The 22986-nt window shown below is 38.1% G+C and overlaps 1 protein-coding gene across 1 annotated transcript in view; it reads left to right on the top strand.

The window, feature by feature from the left end:
* The window catches only part of ATP2C1 (ATPase secretory pathway Ca2+ transporting 1), a 181954-nt gene that overhangs the window by 155248 nt on the left and 3720 nt on the right, over positions 1-22986 (top strand). Inside the window, exons 24-27 of the mRNA XM_049629814.1 lie at positions 5629-5776; positions 6315-6410; positions 9122-9263; positions 10503-10627. Coding sequence (XP_049485771.1) covers positions 5629-5776; positions 6315-6410; positions 9122-9263; positions 10503-10627 — 511 coding nt within the window. The remainder of the gene's footprint in view (positions 1-5628; positions 5777-6314; positions 6411-9121; positions 9264-10502; positions 10628-22986) is intronic.

Raw genomic sequence — 22986 nt, 5'->3', positions numbered from 1 at the left:
TGTCATTTGCAAATATCTTTTCCCATTCCGTTGGTTGCCTTTTAGTTTTGTTGGTTGTTTCCTTTGCTGTGCAGAAGCTTTTTATCTTCATAAGGTCCCAGTAATTCACTTTTGCTTTTAATTCCCTTGCCTTTGGGGATGTGCCGAGTAAGAGATTGCTATGGCTGAGGTCAGAGAGGTCTTTTCCTGCTTTCTCCTCTAAGGTTTTGATGGTTTCCTGGCTCACATTCAGGTCCTTTATCCATTTTGAGTTTATTTTTGTGAATGGTGTGAGAAAGTGGTCTAGTTTCAACCTTCTGCATGTTGCTGTCCAGTTCTCCCAGCACCATTTGTTAAAGAGACTGTCTTTTTTCCATTGGATGTTCTTTCCTGCTTTGTCAAAGATGAGTTGGCCATACGTTTGTGGGTCTAGTTCTGGGGTTTCTATTCTATTCCATTGGTCTATGTGTCTGTTTTTATGCCAATACCATGCTGTCTTGATGATGACAGCTTTGTAGTAGAGGCTAAAGTCTGGGATTGTGATGCCTCCTGCTTTGGTCTTCTTCTTCAAAATTACTTTGGCTATTCGGGGCCTTTTGTGGTTCCATATGAATTTTAGGATTGCTTGTTCTAGTTTCAAGAAGAATGCTGGTGCAATTTTGATTGGGATTGCATTGAATGTGTAGATAGCTTTGGGTAGTATTGACATTTTGACAATATTTATTCTTCCAATCCATGAGCAGGGAATGTCTTTCCATTTCTTTATATCTTCTTCAATTACCTGCATAAGCTTTCTATAGTTTTCAGCATACAGATCTTTTACATCTTTGGTTAGATTTATTCCTAGGTATTTTATGCTTCTTGGTGCAATTGTGAATGGGATCAGTTTCTTCATTTGTCTTTCTGTTGCTTCATTGTTAGTGTATAAGAATGCAACTGATTTCTGCACATTGATTTTGTATCCTGCAACTTTGCTGAATTCATGTATCAGTTCTAGCAGACTTTTGGTGGAGTCTATCGGATTTTCCATGTATAATATCATGTCATCTGCAAAAAGCGAAAGCTTGACTTCATCTTTGCCAATTTTGATGCCTTTGATTTCCTTTTGTTGTCTGATTGCTGATGCTAGAACTTCCAGCACTATATTAAACAACAGCGGTGACAGTGGGCATCCCTGTCGTGTTCCTGATCTCAGGGAAAAAGCTCTCAGTTTTTCCCCGTTGAGGATGATGTTAGCTGTGGGCTTTTCATAAATGGCCTTTATGATCTTTAAGTATGTTCCTTCTATCCCGACTTTCTCAAGGGTTTTTATTAAGAAAGGGTGCTGGATTTTGTCAAAGGCCTTTCCTGCATCGATTGACAGGATCATATGGTTCTTCTCTTTTTTTTTGTTAATGTGATGTATCACGTTGATCGATTTGCGAATGTTGAACCAGCCCTGCATCCCAGGAGTGAATCCCACTTGATCATGGTGAATAATTCTTTTTATATGCTGTTGAATTCGATTTGCTAGTATCTTATTAAGAATTTTTGCATCCATATTCATCAGGGATATTGGCCTGTAGTTCTCTTTTTTTACTGGGTCTCTGTCTGGTTTAGGAATCAAAGTAATACTGGCTTCATAGAATGAGTCTGGAAGTTTTCCTTCCCTTTCTATTTCTTGGAATAGCTTGAGAAGGATAGGTATTATCTCTGCTTTAAATGTCTGGTAGAACTCCCCTGGGAAGCCATCTGGTCCTGGACTCTTATTTGCTGGGAGATTTTTGATAACCGATTCAATTTCTTCGCTGGTTATGGGTCTGTTCAAGCTTTCTATTTCCTCCTGATTGAGTTTTGGAAGAGTGTGGGTGTTTAGAAATTTGTCCATTTCTTCCAGGTTGTCCAATTTGCTGGCATATAATTTTTCATAGTATTCCCTGATAATTGTTTGTATCTCTGAGGGATTGGTTGTAATCATTCCATTTTCATTCATGATTTTATCTATTTGGGTCATCTCCCTTTTTTTTTTTGAGAAGCCTGGCTAGAGGTTTGTCAATTTTGTTTATTTTTTCAAAAAACCAACTCTTGGTTTCGTTGATCTGCTCTACAGTTTTTTTAGATTCTATATTGTTTATTTCTGCTCTGATCTTTATTATTTCTCTTCTTCTGCTGGGTTTAGGCTGCCTTTGCTGTTCTGCTTCTATTTCCTTTAGGTGTGCTGTTAGAGTTTGTATTTGGGATTTTTCTTGTTTCTTGAGATAGGCCTGGATTGCAATGTATTTTCCTCTCAGGACTGCCTTCGCTGCATCCCAAAGCGTTTGGATTGTTGTATTTTCATTTTCGTTTGTTTCCATATATTTTTTAATTTCTTCTCTAATTGCCTGGTTGACCCACTCATTCGTTAGTAGGGTGTTCTTTAACCTCCATGCTTTTGGAGGTTTTCCAGACTTTTTCCTGTGGTTGATTTCAAGCTTCATAGCATTGTGGTCTGAAAGTATGCATGGTATAATTTCAATTCTTGTAAACTTATGAAGGGCTGTTTTGTGACCCAGTATATGATCTATCTTGGAGAATGTTCCATGTGCACTCGAGAAGAAAGTATATTCTGTTGCTTTGGGATGCAGAGTTCTAAATATATCTGTCAAGTCCATCTGATCCAATGTATCATTCAGGGCCCTTGTTTCTTTATTGACCGTGTGTCTAGATGATCTATCCATTTCTGTAAGTGGGGTGTTAAAGTCCCCTGCAATGACCACATTCTTATCAATAAGGTTGCTTATGTTTATGAGTAATTGTTTTATATATCTGGGGGCTCGGGTATTTGGCGCATAGACATTTATAATAGTTAGCTCTTCCTGGTGGATAGACCCTGTGATTATTATATAATGCCCTTCTTCATCTCTTGTTACAGCCTTTAATTTAAAGTCTAGTTTGTCTGATATAAGTATGGCTACTCCAGCTTTCTTTTGGCTTCCAGGAGCATGATAAATAGTTCTCCATCCCCTCACTCTCAATCTAAAGGTGTCCTCAGATCTAAAATGAGTCTCTTGTAGACAGCAAATAGATGGGTCTTGTTTTTTTATCCATTCTGATACCCTATGTCTTTTAGTTGGCGCATTTAATCCATTTACATTCAGTGTTATTATAGAAAGATATGGGTTTAGAGTCATTGTGATGTCTGTATGTTTTATGCTTGTAGTGATGTCTCTGGTACTTTGTCTCACAGGATCCCCCTTAGGATCTCTTGTAGGGCTGGTTTCGTGGTGACAAATTCCTTCAGTTTTTGTTTGTTTGGGAAGACCTTTATCTCTCCTTCTATTCTAAATGACAGACTTGCTGGATAAAGGATTCTCAGCTGCATATTTTTTCTGTTTAGCACACTGTAGATATCGTGCCAAGCCTTTCTGGCCTGCCAAGTTTCAAAGGAGAGATCAGTCACGAGTCTTATAGGTCTCCCTTTATATGTGAGGGCACGTTTATCCCTTGCTGCTTTCAGAATTTTCTCTTTATCCTTGTATTTTGCCAGTTTCACTATGATATGTCGTGCAGAAGATCGATTCAAGTTACGTCTGAAGGGAGTTCTCTGTGCCTCTTGGATTTCAATGCCTTTTTCCTTCCCCAGTTCAGGGAAGTTCTCAGCTATAATTTGTTCAAGTACCCCTTCAGCACCTTTCCCTCTCTCTTCCTCCTCTGGGATACCAATTATGCGTATATTATTTTTTTTTAGTGTATCACTTAGTTCTCTAATTTTCCCCTCATACTCCTGGATTTTTTTATCTCTCTTTCTTTCAGCTTCCTCTTTCTCCATAACTTTATCTTCTAGTTCACCTATTCTCTCCTCTGCCTCTTCAAGCCGAGCCATCGTGGTTTCCATTTTGTTTTGCATTTCGTTTAAGGCGTTTTTCAACTCCTCGTGACTGTTCCTTAGTCCCTCGATCTTTGTGGCAAGAGATTCTCTGCTGTCCTGTATACTGTTTTCAAGCCCAGCGATTAATTTTATGACTATTATTCTAAATTCACTTTCTGTTATATTATTTAAATCCTTTTTGATCAGTTCATTAGCTGTTGTTATTTCCTGGAGATTCTTCTGGGGGGAATTCTTCCGTTTGGTCATTTTGGATAGTCCCTGGAGTGGTGAGGACCTGCAGGGCACTTCCCCTGTGCTGTGGTGTATAACTGGAGTTGGTGGGCGGGGCCGCAGTCCGACCCGATGTCTGCCCCCAGCCCACTGCTGGGGCCACAGTCAGACTGGTGTGTGCCTTCTTTTCCCCTTTCCTAGGGGCGGGATTCACTGTGGGGTGGCGTGTCCCGTCTGGGCTACTTGCACACTGACAGGCTTGTGTTGCTGGGGATCTGGCGTGTTAGCTGGGGTGGGTAGGCAAGGTGCACGGGGGCTGGAGGGGCAGGCTTAGCTCGCTTCTCCTTAGGTGATCCACTTCAGGAGGAGCCCTGTGGCAGCGGGAGGGAGTCAGATCCGCTGCCGGAGGTTTGGCTCCGCAGAAGCACAGAGTTGGGTGTTTGCGCGGAGCGAGCAAGTTCCCTGGCAGGAACTGGTTCCCTTTGGGATTTTGGCTGGGGGATGGGCGGGGGAGATGGCGCTGGCGCCTTTGTTCCCCGCCAAGCTGAGCTCTGCCGTCCGGGGGCTCAGCAGCTCTCCCTCCCTTTGTCCTCCAGCCTTCCCGCTTTCCGAGCAGAGCTGTTAACTTATGACCTCCCAGACGCTAAGTCGCGCTTGCTGTCGGAACACACTCCGTCTGGCCCCTCCGCTTTTGCCAGCCAGACTCGGGGGCTCTGCTTGGCCAGCGAGCCGCCCCTCCGCCCCGGCTCCCTCCCGCCAGTCCGTGGAGCGCGCACCGCCTCGCCGCCCTTCCTACCCTCTTCCGTGGGCCTCTAGTCTGCGCTTGACTCCGGAGACTCCCTTCTGCTAATCCTCTGGCGGTTTTCTGGGTTCTTTAGGCAGGTGTAGGTGGAATCTAAGTGATCGGCAGGACGCGCTGTGAGCCCCGCGTCCTCCTACGCCGCCATCTTCCCCATGCAAAAAAACTAGATGCCCATTCTTAAGTTGAGAACAGATCAGGGTATATAGATACAGTTCCTGTTCTCAGGAAGAAAGTTTTTGTCTCTAAGAATGGGATGTAATGGAGAAATCCTGAGTTTAGTGTTACTACCTGGGTTCTTTTGTCAATTTTAGAGACTTTGGGAAAGTATTGAGACTTAAGCATGTAAGTATTTTCTTCTGTAATGGGGCCTTAGATGCTGCTTCCCAGCAGAAAGAATAATTGACTGATGCATGTCAGCAGCCATTACAATAAGTCATCCTACTTAAAATCTCCTTGCCTGAAAAGGTATTTCAGGGTTTACGCGGTAGCTAAGTATTTCAGGCCATATTTGAAATAAGTAAATTTATATGTAAATGAAGTTGGACAATTTTTTTGAAATTTGACCATCAATCTCCCATCAAACTATGCCAAATAAACAAGAGTAAAAGAAGGAAGAGTGATAAAATCCATGGTTATTTTTGAGTAATTATAGCCAAGGTTTTTATGGTCAACATTTTGTTTCCATAAGAAGACATTTCATTTCCTGGATAATTGAGGTTAATGGGATTATGAAAATAACAAATCAAAACCTAAAACTTTAAAGTAATTCACTTTTCTATTTGTTTTGAAGCCTTGGAGTAGAACCAGTGGATAAAGATGTCATTCGTAAACCTCCACGAAACTGGAAGGACAGCATATTGACCAAAAACCTGATACTTAAAATACTTGTTTCATCTATAATCATTGTTTGTGGGACTTTGTTTGTCTTCTGGCGGGAGGTATAGTTACTTGATAAGCTCTGCCTTAATAACATGCATTCTGTATGATAGGATTCACTTTTTTTGGTGTTTTACATAGAAGCCTGGAAAGTTAAGAGAGCTCTTTGGAAAACATGATAACAAAAACATTTAAAAATAGTTTGATTTCAGGCTTTATGGGTTAATAGAATTGCTTATTCATTTATTAGAATAGTTTAAATCTGCAGAGACATACCAGTACAATAAAAATTAATATATTAAAATTTGGGGAGAAACTAGAAAATCTGAGTCCTTACTGCTATTTTATTACATCAAAAAAGAAAGTTGTTTTAATATCCAATATGTGGTTTGTGAGAAGACTTTTTACTTTATTTAAATTATAGCTATTCATTAGTGACTTTCTTAAATGGCATATAGGAAGTATAGCCAGCTTATATGTTTTATATCTTAGACTACAGCTCTTTCATTTTAAAGCAAAGAAAATATTAACCTTTTACAAGCATGCAGTATTTGTCCATTAAATTCACCCACTGAAAATCATTCTTTTTTCTCGTGACAGCTACGAGACAATGTGATAACACCTCGAGACACAACAATGACGTTCACGTGCTTTGTATTTTTCGATATGTTCAATGCACTAAGTTCCAGATCCCAGGTAAGCTTAGGTGATCTTAGCTGGCTGATTGAATTGGTAGAATACTAATTGTAAGTAGGCAAGGATTGTGGGGTTTTAGCTGATTTTGTCACCACAGATTACAGCCCCAGATACAGATACGTCTACCCACAAACATGTCATAATGGGGATGGGGCATTTGAGACGATGATAGCCTTAACTTTGACCAGAAGATCCAAGAAAATCATAGGTGTCAGCACTTGGTGTTTCTTCTTTCTATTCTCTTATTATCTGTAGTTTTACAATAGGTTCAAGTTAACATATCTGAGAGTATTAGACAAAACTCATGGGTTCTCTTAAGATGGTATTAGTCTCATTTAAAAAATGTTTTTAATGTTTATTTTTGGGACAGAGAGAGAAAGACAAAGTGCGAGTGGAGGAGGGGCAGAGAGAGAGGGAGACAGAATCCTAAGCAGGCTCCGGGCTCTGAACAGTCAGCACAGAGCCCTCGGGGCTTGAACCATGAGCTAGCTGTAAGATCATGACCTGAGCCAAAGTCAGATGCTTAGCCGACTGAGCCATCCAGGCACCCTGGTATTAGTCTCATTTTAGAAGAAAGTGTTGTTAGAAGTACAAGAACAATTTTGTGTATATTAATGTTTTCCCATTACTTCTGTCAGTGTGTCAGAGCTTAGGACATTTTAAATTTGATTTTCTTCCCATGTTGTATCTTTTTTAATTTTAATTAAAAAAAATTTTTTTTACATTTATTTACTTTTGAGAAACAGTGAGACAAAGCGTGAGCAGGGGAGGGGCAGAGAAAGAAGGAGATACAGAATCTGAAGCAGGCCTCAGGCTCTGAGCTGTCCGTGGTCAGCATGGAGCCTGATGCGGGGCTCGAACCCACAAACTGTGAGATCATGATCTGATCTGAAGTCAAACGCTCAACCGACTGAGCCACCCAGGTGCCCCATTTAAAAATTTTTTTTAATGTTTATTTTATTTTTGAGAAAGAGAGACCGTGCACACACACACGCGGGGGAGGGGCAGAGAGAGGGAGACACAGAATCCAAAGTAGGCTCCAGTCTCTGAGCTGTCAGCACAGAGCCTGATGCGGGGCTCGAACCCACAAACTGGGCGATCATGACCTGATCCGAGGTCGGATGCTTAACCGACTGAGCCACTCCGGGGCCCCTCTTCCCATGTTGTATGTTAAGATGTGATTGCCTTTTTCTTGATTGAAGTGTTTTGATAGAAAATAATGGGCTATGGGCTAGAACCTAGTAGTACTTTTGAGCATAATTGTTTTTGAAAACTGGGTTCTATTTTGAGGCCTGACCATTCATTTCAATTTTAGAATACCTTATAAATCCTCAGTTACGTCTTTTACTATTTGCCATCCTGGAACTTTCCAAGTGTAATGAATTATCATTAATTTAGATTAAATTTTGAATAAGCTACAACATTTTTTGTTTTATGAAAGGTAGTTTTACATTTTTAGTACACACATAATTAGGTCTAAACTTCTAGAGGGGGTGCCTGGGTGGTTCAGTCGGTTAAGTGTCTGACCCCAATCCAGGTCATGATCTTGCAGTTTGAGGGTCTGAGCCCCGCATCGGGCTCTGTGCTGATAGCTCAGATCCTGGAGCCTGCTTTGGATTCTGTGTCTCCCTCTCTCTCTGCCCTCCCCTGCTTGCACTCTGTCTCTCTCTCTTTCTCTTAAGAGCAAATAAACATTAAAAAAAAAAAAAAAAAAAAAAGCTTTTAGATTATCTACCTTAATGGATAGAAATGGTTTTTGTTGTGATGAGCACTGGGTGTTGTCTGTAAGTGGTGAATAAGTGAATTCTACTCTTGAAACCAATATTGCACTGTATGTTAATGAAATAAAATTTAAATAAATAAATTAATTTAAAAAATGATTTATCAAAGTAATCATACAAATAAAGTTTCTTATGTTTTGGAATGCTAAAGTTTCTTTTCTTTCTGTGGTCTTGCTGTTAATCTTCAGTCTTTTAGAGAAAACTCTTTCATGATAAAGAGAAGCATTTTTTTTTTTTTTTTTTAATGTGTGTATGTGTGAGAGAGAGAGAATCATAAGCAAGCTCTGCACTGTCTGTGCAGAGCCAAATGCAGGGTTCCATCTCCTGAACCATGAGATCAAGACCTGAAACTGGAGAGTGTTATGCTAAGTGAAATAAGTCATACAGAGAAAGACATACCAGATGTTTTCACTCCTATGTGGATCCTGAGAAACTTAACAGAAGACCACGGGGGAGGAGAAGGGGGGAAAAAAAAAGTAGAGAGGGAGGGAGGCAAACCATAAGAGACTCCTAAAAACTGAGAATAAACTGAGGGTTGATGGGGGGTGGGAGGAAGGGGAGGGTGGGTGATAGGCATTGAGGAGGGCACCTGTTGGGATGAGCACTGGGTGTTGTGTGGAAACCAATTTGATAATAAATTTCGTATAAAAAATTTTTAAAAATCCTGAAGAAAAAAAAAAGACCTGAGCCAAAATCAGGAGTTGGCCGCTCAACTGAGTGAGCCACCCAGGCGCTCCGAAGAGAAGCTGCTTTAATTTGTACCCTTATTCCATCTGAATTATTCCAAAAGAATAGTTAAAATTAAGAGATTTCGTGCTATTGCCATTGTGAAATTCAGTCCAGCTTATTAATAATTGGAGATGATTGTAATAATAAAGAAGTTGTTTCAGGGACCAAGGAATAATATTTATCTCTTTGCTCTGCCAACAGACCAAGTCTGTATTTGAGATTGGACTCTGCAGTAATAAAATGTTTTGCTACGCAGTTCTTGGATCCATCATGGGACAGTTGTTAGTTATTTACTTTCCTCCACTTCAAAAAGTTTTTCAGACCGAGAGCCTAAGTATACTGGGTAAAGAAAATGTTATCTTTTTATAATTTATATATTTTAGATGAAGTATTATATTTTCTAATGCATTTGTTTGAATAAAAATTGCCTTTTAAAAAGTGAGATAAAAAAGTGAGAGACCTGTGTTCTATTTTTTTTCATTTGAGCAAGTTTAGGGGAGACACTTGCCTAACTCTAGACTTTAAAATTTTTTTGTAATTTTTTTCCTGTAATATTTTATAGATTATCAGTTGTCAGATTGTATTTGATGATTCTGAACTATAGCAAACAAAAACTTGTTATGGAGTAATTGTAGTTTATAACTTTTCAATCTTGTATGAAGAAAAATCTAGATTTAAGCTCACTGAAAACCAGATTGCTCTTCTTTAAAGTTAGTGTCAATAATTAAACGAATATTTCACTATTCTTACTTGCTAATTCATTATTTACAAAATAACAGTCTGACCCTGAAAGCAGGAAATTTTAATCAGATTGTATGGAAGATAGGCATTATTCTTTCACATACTATGTATTAAACGTATAGGATACAGTGTATTTAAAAATAAATCTTCTATGTAAGTGTGAGGGCTGGTGTATTTTAAAGTTAATTTGGGTATTTATGAAAATAAGTTCTGAAGTCTCACTGTGTTTTATGCTATAAGTTACAATTTACCTTAAAGTTGAACTGGCTTTTAGTATTTTAATTTCATATTTACACTGTTCCTCTTTAAAAAAAGTGGAGTCTTAAGGAGATAGCTGCAGTTTTTCAAGCAATGAATAAGAATGAGATAGTGTGGATACTATTGTAAAGACATGATCTTTAAATGATGAGTAGAATTCTAGGGTCTCGAATGGAATAGATAGAAATTTCTAAGTAATCTTTAGATAGGCATTTTTCAGTCAAATCAGTTACCACTGCTTGAATAGCCTTTTAAAAAGGCTGTATAAGGTCTATTAAATAGAAAAGGCCTCTTGTATTGTTGTTACAGGTTATGGTTATGAGGTTATGGTTCTGGGAAAGTAGTCCGAGGACTTGGGTTCTAGCTCTGGCTGCTGCCTTTTCTAGCTATATAACTTGGGATTAATACGTTTTGAGCCTTACTTTCCTCAATTTTAAACTGAGGCTGATTGTATGTACCCCATGGAATGCTGTGAGACAGTGTATTTTAAAAAGTTCTGGTAAAATGCTGGAAAAATGTAAGCTATTAAACTTTGCAACTGTGTTTCAAAGAATTGTAAGATGCACCTTATTTTCTCTTGCAGATCTGCTGTTTCTTTTGGGTCTCACCTCGTCAGTATGCATAGTAGCCGAAATTATAAAGAAGGTGGAAAGGAGCAGGGAAAAGATCCAGAAGCATGTTAGTTCGACATCGTCGTCTTTTCTTGAAGTATGATGCATATTGCATTCTTTTATTTGCAAACTAGGAATTGCAGTCTGAGGATCATTTAGAAGGGCAAGTTCCAGAGGATAATGAAGATTTGAGAACTTTTTAACTTTCCATTGACTAAAAATGAGTGTTATGTTAAAGACTTGATTTGAGACTTTAACCTGCTGGCAGTCCCAAATGAAATTATGCAACTTTGATAACATATTTCTTGATTTAAATTGGCTTTTGCAATTGAGTGGAACTTTATAAAGCATATGGGCAGTTATTTAATTAAAAAAAAAAAAAAAAAGACAAAACCTGAACCACCTTTGCACTTAAAGAGGTCTAACAATACACTATCTATCTTAGATAGATACAAATTTTTTTTAATTTTTAAATATTGTACTATTTATGGTGGTGGGGCTTTCTTACTAATACACAAATAAATTTAGTCATTTCAAAGGCATTCTTTTGGTTTAGAAGTTGATTCCCAGGAGTGCCATATTTCAGCTACTGTATTTCCTTTTTCCTGCAATGTAAGCAGCACAGATACCTTGTGTTACCAGTTTTGTATCACGTTTTTTGCACAGGATGTGACCACTGTCAGATCACTGTTCTTTTCTTTCTTTTTGTGATTGAAAAGCCTATACTGCAATTTGAAGTAAATGTTTGCTTTTCTTAGTAAGTGTAAATGGTTGCTTTTTTTTTTTGTTTTGTTTTGTTTTGTTTTAAGTTACGAGTCTTTGGTCTAGCAAAATTACTACAGGGTTATCAAGTGGCATTCTAGGTAGAGTAGCTTTGTCTATAATTAACACTTAGTTATAGAATCAAAAGTATTTAATAGTGATGGGGCTGAAATTTATAACAGATTATATTAACATGTTATGCCTCTTTTTTGAGTTAAATATAAATATGCACTTTGTCAAGTATCATTTTGTCATCCCTTAAATATAAATCCAAGTACCTCACATGAATAACTGGATTTTATTTTTCTTAATGTCTTTTTATGTATGCTTTTAAGCATCTTTCTTAGGAAATATAGAGTGCTATACTTCAAAGAGTCCTAAACTCAAATAGATGGTTCGTGAACCAGGGTTTATGTGGAATATTCTGTGCTGCCTTGCTCTTCGTGAATCTGCATCTTTTTTGGCTTAGATTGCAGCACTGCCCTGAGCCTGTCCCTTTTCATACTTCTATCATTTGTTCTCTCCCTGCCTTCTGTTTCACTGGGCATGCTGAAGAAATAGTTGGATTTACTCTTGAAATGCCATCGGTTTTTATACTAGCTTGATGAAGTGTAGGTAATTTTTTTTAGTGTGTTGTGGCAAATATGGGCAGAAATTCAAAATTTGAAGTCCATTTTCCTGTTGAATATTTCTCTCTGAAACAGAAATGGGTTTCAAATTCTTACATGTTTAATTCTTGAAATTAGTGAGTTTTGTATTTTATAATTATTGCCCATTTTTTAAACTGTCAGGATAAACCACTCTCCAGTTTTTATCACCAATATTAACCTGCCAGTGTTAGCACTGAAATATTGTTGTTAATGACAGGGAAAATATTGGTTCTTTGAGTTCTTGTAATTGAAACAGTTGAGTATAAGGAGCTGTCTTCAATTTATTCTACTTTATTCTTTAAGGCTCAATAGTCAAGTGTATATTTTTCTCATCAGATAGAACGTAGAAGCCATTGTCTAGTCAACTTTATCTTGAGTGACGTGGTCTCATACCTAAATTTTGTATGACTTTTTTTGTCTGTTACAAAAACTTGAAATATGTTAAGTGCATATCAATCTTTTGCTTTCCATTTTAGGTTCAGAGTATGACTTGTATGAAATAAATGTGCCTATCTTTTCATTTGGTTTTTAAACCAAAAGGATAAAATTATTTCTTTTCTTAAGTTACTGACCTTCCAGTCGGGGCTGTTAACATTAAAATCTTGGATGTTGAAGATACAGAAATTAGGCACTACTCATAGTGCATAGAATCTGTGATTTAAAAAGAAGTGAAATGTACAGTACAGATATACTACGTCCAGGTTTCAATTTTCCATAGTATGACAACAAATTAGAATATTTGTATATGTATCTTCCATAATACATCATCAAATTAGCATTGCTTATTTAAATGTGCTAGTATCTAAATTTAAAATTTTTACCCCATTTCCTAGCCCTAGGACTTCCTAGAGCCCTTAATAATACTAACCTATTTGATTTTTTTTTTTTCCTGTAAGACTACCTCATGGAGTCATTTGATCCTAAGTGATTACACATCTGGGAAGAAAAGAAAGGAACTTGAAATAATTCACCAATTAGTTAGATAATTCCCCGCTACAAAGAAACAAGGCTTAGCATCTTCTCTAGTATTTGTGCTGGGCATAGCATGACCTAGAGATGAAATCAGGCAACCTAAACCCCCTCCCCCCACCCTGCCTTCAGGATACAGGCCTTATTTAATAGTAACCACACTCAGAAAGCATAAACACATTTTGTTCACGTTATAAAAGGTAGGGTACATCTTTCACATTGGTAGTCTTTCTGAAATCACTTTAAATTTTGATCTCTTTTATATAGAACATAAGTAAAATGAGTCTTGGCCATACTCCAAATAGTTTCTCAGTGAAAGGAATTGGTGGCAAACCATAAATACCGTATCTGAGAACCTTAATTAACTTTACCTTACTTACTGCCTTTGTCACTGGGCAGTTCATTTGCATTTGACTTCCACATATGACTCATGCAAAAACTTGGATGGATGAATTGTCATTTTAGTAAACTTTTACTTAGTACCCAGAGTGTGCTAAGAATAAAAAGGTGATGGCATCCCTGCCCTTTAAGAGCTCATGGACATGGTTAGCAGGGTATATAACTGTTAACAAGCTATTTCATGAAAGTTAGTAATGGTCTTGCACATTTATTTTGTTTTGTTTTATTATATTATATTTTATTTTATTTTTTAAAATATTTTTTAAGGTCTATTTTTGAGAGAGAGAGAGAGAGAGTGAGCACGAGTGGGGGAAGGGGCAGAGGGAGAGGGAGACACAGAATCTGAAGCAGGCTCCAGGCTCCCAGCTGTCAGCACAGAGCCCTGTGCGGGGCTCAAACCCACGAACCGTGAGATCATGACCTGAGCCAAAGTCAGATGCTTAACCGACAGAGCCACCCAGGTGTCCCTTTGCACATTTATTTTAAAAATACACATGCATTAAGGTGAACCCAGCACACATTTTACTGGAAGTTTCCCTTGACATTGGCATTTGGAAATCTTTGAAATGCCTTTTTATTTTATTTTATTTATTTTTTATTTTTTTATTTTTTATTTTTTTTTTAACATTTATTTATTATTGAAAGACAGAGAGACACAGAGCGTGAGCAGGGTAGGGGTAGAGAGAGGGGGAGACATAGAATCCGAAGTAGGCTCCAGGCTCCAAGCTGTCAGCACAGAGCGCGATGTGGGGCTCGAACTCATAAACTGCAAGATCATGACCTGAGCGGAAGTCATTGGCCCAACCAACTGAGCCACCCAGGGGCCCCTGAAATGCCTTTTTAGACTAAGATGCAGTCCAGACAGCTGATTTGCATACTAAAACAGAGTGGGTAAATATTAATCCTAACTGGTATGTGACTGGACAAGCAGATTATCCCCATCATTAAGCTTCCTTGAGGTCAGTTAGAATTTGGCATGAAGATTAACTCTTGTTGGACAACTTTATTTTTGGTTTTGGTTTTCAGAGTTGGTTGTTGATAATGGATAATGGCTAACCAGTCCTTGATATTAATGTAGATATAATAGGCTGCAAATATTGTTACAGGTTTAGATTTATAAAGAAATAAGAGGTAGTATCTTGCCTTTGGGGAGTTCTCAGTCTTAACCCTGGAGACCAATATGAGATACATTCAGCACAGTGGTAAATGCTGAAATGTTACAGTAGTCAAAGGAGATAAACAACTTCATGGGAAGAGGTTGTCAAAGAAATTTCCTAGAACTAGTAGCATCTGAATCAAACCTTAAAAAATTAGGAGTCTCTAGCCTAGAAGCAGCAGAATATTATAATCAAGTGCACAGCCTCTACAGAGGTGTTGGCTGGGGTGGGCGGATGTGGTGCTGGAAGGAACAGGTGAAAACTACAAGGAGTTTGGGACTTTTAAGGCAGGAAGTATATAATGTAAGGGGTTGGACAGATAGGAGCCTAGTGGTGAAGGTAAAGACATATTAGACTGGTAGCAAGTTGAAGTATGATGTGAGTTTGGATTTTTGTCTTGTAATACACTCTTGGAAGCATAGAGGGTGGATTGTAAAGACAAAATAGGGAGACTGCTGAAGAGAATTGTAGACGCTTAAGTGGTAGAGGGACTGATTGAGCTGTGGCAGTCAGTATGGAAAGAAAGGCATGGCATTTCTATCTTCTAAGAGAGAGCATTGACATGGGAGAAAAGAAGAATGTGGAAAATACCTGTTTCGTGCTTTCTGGCTTGGAAGGTAGAGCTGTTGGGAGAATTACTGAAGCTGAGCAGCCTTTAATGGGACACAGGTCAATTTGAAATGGAAGTTTCTGCTGTCCTTATTTCCCAGTAGACATGTTAGATGAGGTTTTAGCCCAGAATGATTTAAAGCCACAGCTGACTAGGGCACCTGGCTGGCTTAGTCATTTGAGTGTCCAGCTCTAGATTTTGGCTTAGGTCATGATTCCAGGGTCATAGGATTGAGCCCCTTGTCGGACTCTGTGCTGAGCATGGAACCTGCTTAATATTCTCTCTGTCTCCATCTCCCCCTCCCTCTCCCCCTCCCCCTCCCCCTCCCTCCCTTTCTCTCTCTCTCCCCCTCCCTCCCTCTGCTCCTCTCCCCCACTTCCGCTCTTTCTAAAATAAAAAGTAAAAGAAAAACTTAAAAAAATAAAAGCCATGGCTGACCAAGTATAATGTAGGAAAATCATTTCTTGTTATAGGCATTATCTATTCTTTTGCTAAAAGTAAAACAATAAATGAATGTAAACTTGGCTTTGACAGAATAAACTTTTGAAAATAGTTTTTTTAGTATAGTTATTATGTAGGACTCAGCAAACATAAATTCAAAGTGCTGGAGGAAAGATAATATTTTAGCTTTGTTACAGAGCTTTCAAAACGAATCTGTTATTATTAAGATTACTGACAGGAAGGCACCCATCTGAATTATTGGGAGCACGTCTTTTTAATATTTGCACTATAAGACACTCTCTTAAGAGGTGAGAGAATATACAGCAAAGAACTGCATAGCTTAGATTGAAGTTTGCTGTTTGTGGAGACCCACTAAGTGAATTGCATTAACATTAGATATTAGCTGCTTGCCCCAAACGATTTGTGATGGAAGAATAGAAAACAGTGTTTTGTTTTGTTTTTTCTTTTCCATTTTAGTCATAATTCTTCCTTGGATCTTTCTAGCCTCCTGCCTCACACAGTGTTCTAACACAATCTACTTACTGATCTTTTGGGACAGTATTCCTTCAACTTAACAACCTTTTTCCTCTGCCTCAATTTTGAGAATTAGAATTTCTACCTGTTCTTCAAAGCCCAGCTGAAGAGCCTGCCATCCTGGCCTTTATACATTACTCTAAAGATATGTGTGGGGGGGGTGGGGGGCAGTTTCTTGTAAATACTATTAAGAATAAATCCATCCATAAGATTGGGCATAAAATTGTTGGATTTTATTTTTTAGAAAGCACTAAAAATTCAAGTCCAAGCCTCTAGATTGATAAATCTAGACAGAAATTTGATATAATCTTCCTCCTCATTCAAAGTAAGTTTAAGTGGTGAAGTTTGGGGAGGAAAATAAAAAATGATTTGAGCCATCAGTTTTGCTCTTTATAAATTCTTTTCTGACCTAAACCTGGTAGTGCTCCTGAGTATTTGCGAGTGTGGTACCTGCCTGCATTTGTACAGCTGCCCCAGGTAGACAGTGTTTCATGTGCAGAACACTGAACATACCTGACCTTGCTGTTTCTTTCCCTTTTGGTTGGAATCTAGCCAAATTGACAAATATTCTGGGCAAAGGACCACATTTCTGTGCTGGTCCCATGGCTGTTAGACCTGGCAGAACTGCCTTTCGTATCAAAATCAGGGTTGCCCCATCACCATTATTTCTTCAGCAATAATTGAATTGTTCTAACCCTTTGGGTAGAAACCGTATCTCACAGTCTTAACAGCACATAGTGCCAGAAATTGGTCGAGTGGTTCTGCATGAGCCTGGAGGTCCATTTTGTGTTCCAAGTATTTCTAGCTTTTAACTGTAAACAAAGTGTGCTTTTTTTTTTTTTTTTAAATACAGTGCTTTTTTAAAAAATACTAATCTACTCAACTACATTAAAAACAATTTTCTATTAAGGCCTTCCTATGATAAGTATGCCGAAGTGCTTGTTAGTTGAATAGTAACAATTTGGTGCCATCTTATGGTCATAAAGAAAATACTGTAATGCCTTGACCATTTGTTCTTTTTCATCACGTCTGCATTTTAAAAGCACAATATGAAACAACTTATGAGTCTGCCAAAATACTATCTTTGGAGCTATTTATACAGACCCCAACCAAATAGATGATTGTAAAAAATGTTTGCTTGATAGGAAAGCATGACAGACTTTATATTTAAGCATTATTAGATCAATTGTAGGGAGTTATAATTGAATATATTTTCATGTTTCTCATATTCATCAATATGGTTATATAATAGGATTGCCTTAGAATTTATGACCATCTTTATATAGGGAGCAGGTCTGGATGGCCCATGAATTAGCCAGTGTGTTACAAATTAGGGAAACAGTTTATTTTAATCTTTGCCTAAGTCACCCACATGGGCTGTTGATTTAGTTTGGAGTTGACAAACTAAATCAGTCTGCTGTTGGATTTGTAAGTAAAGTTTTATTGGAACACAGTTTTATACATTCATTTATGCATTATTTATCACTGCTTTATGCTACAACAGAAGTGAGTAGTTGTAACAGAGACCATATGGCTCACTAAACCTAGAGTATTTACTTTCCGGCCCTTTATAGAAAAAGGCTGCCTATTCATATAGATATTCAAAAAGAGGCAAATAGGCCTATGCACTGCATTCATTGGACTAGCAAGGAAGTGGCGTCAATTTTCTCTACCTTCTAACCTCTAACAGGATATTATCTCTGGGATGTATGAACTTGATAGCAAATTTGATGTTACTGACTCCTCTGAGTCTCCATCAAGGCTCCTATGTGGAGGAAGTCAGAGTCTTAGTCTGTTCTCAGAACATCATCATCAACAGGGAGGAAGTGCCCACTGTAATCAGTCCCACCTCAGCACCAAGGCTCCTTGTTCTTACGATGATTGGGTAGAAAGTTCTGATCTGTTGTCCCATCTGAGTTGTGCTCTTCATCACACACACAAGTGGGGACTTCCTTCTCATTGGTTGTTTCTTCCTAACACATACACAGAAACAAGCTTAATTTGAGTAGACTTTTGTATATCATCCTGCTAGGGAAGATGAATTTTATTAATGGTAGAAACCAAAATATCCTTGTCAGCGCAGTATTAGAGGAAAATGCACACTCTCATTTTCTCAGAACAGAATGTTCCAAACCAAAATATATTTGCATAGTATTTATCATATTTTGAAGGTAAAATTATAATATTTCTTAGTGGATTCCTCCGAAAGGTCAGACTTACCACATTGTGAAATAGATTATGGTTATTATAATAGGGTCAGTTTCTTTAGTTCGTCTTTTAAAACACAGTTCATACATCTTATAGCTTGAAGGGCTATAGTACTTTGTGATTGGAAACTTAGTTTGTGGACATCACCATTCTCAGATTTCAACAACAAAGGCTCCCACCCCACCCCCATTTTTACCTCTTGTTTTCCGTAGTTTCTTGGGACAAGATAAGGCAACATCAGAATCTTGCTCTCTCTTTTTTTTTTTTTTTTAATGTTTTTATTTATTTTTGAGACAGAGAGAGAGCATGAGCAGGGGAGGGGCAGAGAAAGAGGTAGACACAGAATCTAAAGCAGGCTCCAGGCTCTGAGCTGTCAACACAGAGCCTAATGCGAGGCTCGAACTCATGGACTGTGAGATCATGACCTGAGCTGAAGTCGGATGCTTAACCGACTGAGCCACCCAGGCGCCCCCAGAATCTTGCTCTCTTGATGCCATCCTTCCTAGAGGCATCAACTACTGCCTCTCTCTGATCATAAAATAGCACAACATATTCACTGGGGCTGTTTTTACATAGAGGAGGAGGAAAATAGTTTATAATCTCAACACCCAAAGACTTTAAAGTAGGCTTCAGACATAGATCCAGCTGCCCAGCAGATGTTTTCACTTAAGCGCCTAAAACTTAACATATCCACAACAGAACCCCTGGCTCCCTAATTCCCAACTACACCTCACCCTACACAAATGAATCACAACTGGATAGGAAATAGGAAAACAGAGAGGTTCCTGCCAGTATTTTATGAAGGCACAAAAATGTTGTATAACCATAGCAATTTTAGCATAATAATTTTACCATATAATTTATAGCATTTCTCATTGACACATTTATTTTTTATTTTTATTAAAAAAAATTTTTTTTAAGGTTTTTAAATTTATTTTTGAGACAGAGAGAGACAGAGCATGAGCAGGGGAGGAGCAGAGAGAGAGCGAGACACAGAAACTGAAGCAGGCTCCAGGCTCTGAGCTGTCAGCACAGAGCCCGACGTGGGGCTCGAACCCACCAACTGCGAGATCATGACCTGAGCTGAAGTCGGACTCCCAACCGACTGAGCCACCAGGCACCCCTCATTGATACATTTATAAACACCGTTTTTTCAGAGTGATGTTAGTAAGTATTCACTCAAAAAAGCTCCCACATCAGAGCAAGTTCTTCTAAAGGTGGATTAATCCACATATAACCCCTCCGTATCATTGAATATAGTTTATTATTCTGTATCCATGTTAGCAAGCTTTGAGACACTGGAAAGGAGACTTTCTGTTTTCCCTATCAACATCCTTTGATTTATCCCCCCATAATGTGTAACACACGTTAATCAGACAGAAGTTACGGGGAGGGTAATGCCCAGATCGACATACAGCAGTTTTCCTGGAAGAAACAGCACCTCAGTTCATCCTCCAGAAAGCACCAATTATATGAAAAAACACAGTGGAAAAGATTTCCTAATCTTGTATGCTAGATCATATTGGCTCAATTTTTTCACAGTCAAATGTTTCAGTCTTCTAAATTATCAAAATTCCAATATTAATACATTCTGATCAGTTTTTTGTTTTTTGTTTTTTTTTTACAAAAATATTCCTAGGTGTTTCCTGATCCTGACGACAGTGAATTATATTGTACAAAGAAATCTCCCAACTGTCTCCCAAAGTCATAATGAGAAAATTATTTGTTAAAATATGTATATGTGTATATGTATGTGTGTATACATATATGTACACATATAAATATTGAGAGAATGATTTATCTATTTTAACCAGATATCTAAAATGTTATCAAGACTAGGTAGGAATAAAAGTGATTGCATGTGTATTATAACACATTCCTGTGAAGTTTGATTTTTCTTTCTGAAAACTAGATCCTATGAAACAAGCTAGAAATTCTTTTCCATGTATTACCTCATTCATCTATTTTCCCCTCTTAACAGACTGATACATGGCCGGGTGCAGTCATGCCTTTGAATTTTAAAACATTCTTCCTCAGCATGAGGTCCTCATCTTAGAATTTTTATAGTTGAATGAACTTGAATTTTAGCATATTTCAGACCTGGAGAGAAATGCCAAAGCAGCTTACCGTTTTATTCAGAAAGCTGTTGCTGAAAGTGGGGAGGCATCTTTTTAATAATCTTTATAAAATAAATAGTATTTAATTTCAAGTAGATACAAGGTGCAGAATCATTTTCAGCTGTCTTGACTGAAATGCATCAATGTAAGACATGCAGTAAATACCAAGTACCCTATGTCCACCTCACTAAAAATACAAGGTCACTATATTTGGAGTCTGGTACTAAAAGGACAGAGTTTGTCCTTTTAGGGAAGTGAAATTGCTTCTCTTGGTCTTGGAGGTGACTGCTTTCCAGGACTCCTCTGGGTTCATGGTGTGCCAGCCAGCTAAGTACCATGTACTAGGGAGTGGTGGTACCCAGTGAAGTCTGGAAATCTCACTGAGAGGGGGAAACTGACTTTGGCCTCCTTAGGATTATGGGGTAAGGCATATCTGCTATTCATTTTTTTCTGTCTTTACACATAGTTTTAAAACCGAGTATATTTCAAATTCGGTTTCAAAAGCAATATAGAAAATTCCTTGATAGCAAGAAAAAAGCGCAGGAAGGGCACAAATACCCATAGGGATCGTTGTTCCTTCTGGTCTTTCCCCCCTGTTTTCTGAGGTTGAGTGAGCTTGGCTGCTTATTCACATTCTCTTGGCACTTCTCTTTTTAGTTTGGCTTCAGCCTGACATCTCTGCTGAAGTTGCTGTTTTCACGTTCTTGCCCTTCTCACCATATTTGATAGTGGTGACCTCCTTGCCTCTGCAGAATTTCTGCCATTATCTCTGGCAGCCATTGGTCTCATGGTGGTGATCTTTCTGCTCAGCCCTCTCTCACTCCTGCCCAGAGCCCTTGCTTTGCTGTTGGTTTTCTTGTGTGGATGTAACAATAATGGCTATCATTTACTACTGTTGTTAGTGTCAGGCACTGTGCTTAGTAATTTAAAAGTACATGTCATTTTATCTTTATGTGACACTTGAAAGTATTCTGATCCCCATTTTATAGATAGGGTAACTGAGGCATAGTTCTTCATTTATTTTATGCACAGAGGAAGAAAAGATAATTCCAAGATCTTTCTAGCTATAAAGGTCTTTATCTTCTAAAATTATAATTAATTTGAATTATAAATACAAACTTAAATCTTAAAATTAATTTGAATTTTTTGTCATGATCAATCATCATGAAATGCCTTTAGGGTTTATATTTACAGGATACATACATTAAACTTTCTAGGTCTAGGTATCTTAAAAAGGGGTTGTACCAATAAAGTTGAAGTATAATTTTATCACAACTAGACACAGAACATGGTTATATTATAGTGTTTTTCTTCCAACTTTACTCCTAAGATTTACTCATTTAAAAAAGCTGTCCAGAGTTCCTTTCATACTTAAACTGGTAACTGAAGACTTACATTTCCAAAGCCTCAGGTGAGCTTTGATTAGCTAGAATTGAATCAGAAAGAGCAAGACCTAAAGACATGATTAAAAACAGGGAACAAATTTTCCAAGTGGAATGTGGAATGTATAACATTCTGCTTCTGCAGAGGTGTTTCCATTGCCCCTGCATCTCCTCTGAATTACATCCCTGTCTCTTAAAGCCAAGCTCAGAAGCCAAAGCTGAGAATCTTGTGACTTAACCTCTCCTCATCCTGGTGACTCCTGTCTCTTTATCGTAACATTCAGTTTCACTTTGCCATTTTGTAGTTGACAGATTGCTTCATAAAATGTTCTTGTTATTTCATTGTATGTTGTCTCACCAAACAGCTTGCACAAGCATGACTTTGGGGATCAGGTTCTATATCGTATTTCTTTGGTAAACCCCTCAGATACCCTGTGGAGTGCTTATGACCTCTCATTTCATACATCCAAGATAAGATATATAATGGGGTGGGGTAACGCCTTAATTCTCAGAGAGTAAGAGTCGATGGACATTATTAGATTTTAACTCCTTTACTGGAAGGCTAGGTGGATAATTTTAAGTAAATGGCCCTGATTATAATGGCTAGAGAAGGGAACCTGACTTCTTATGTCTACTGAAGGAGGGCCCCTTTGCTTGAAAAACTCCTTTTAATGAAAGAAAAAGATGAATGATATAATTGACTTGTAATTAAACTCTGTAGCCTATACACTGTTTGGTTGGGTGCCTATCAAACCGTTTATTTGCCAAAGTGGAGGTAGAAATAGTCTTTCATGCAAGGTTGGTCGTTTGCAAAGGCAGGGTTGATGATAAAGCCAGGAAATAGGACATTCATACTGGTCTAACTTCCAGATTGGCCCCCACTGCAGGAATCAAGAAAAAGAATTTTGATACAACAAAGGACTTAATATGCTTGTAATTACTTAGATGTGCCTAGATCTAGTTGTTGGAAAAACATGTATCAATAATAGAGCATATGACTGCTTTTTTGATTATCCTGTGAAGAATCAGCTCTTTAGAGACATAAAAACCACCTTAGTACAGAGCCCCATGCACTCCTCCTAAAATAAACAAAAGTTTTATTTCAAGAACTCTTTATTTGAAACAGAAGCCAGTCTTTAGGGTTGAAAACTTTAGGAACAAATAAGACTGTGTTTTTGTCTTTTATAAATGGCTAAAGCCAGCAAACACTTGGAAAGTGTGTATAGA

Source organism: Panthera uncia, chromosome C2, assembly GCF_023721935.1.
Source record: "Panthera uncia isolate 11264 chromosome C2, Puncia_PCG_1.0, whole genome shotgun sequence".
NCBI classification, from domain to species: Eukaryota; Metazoa; Chordata; class Mammalia; order Carnivora; family Felidae; genus Panthera; species Panthera uncia.
Note: the sequence above shows the minus strand (reverse complement) of the source record. Positions and strands in the feature narration are given on the sequence as shown.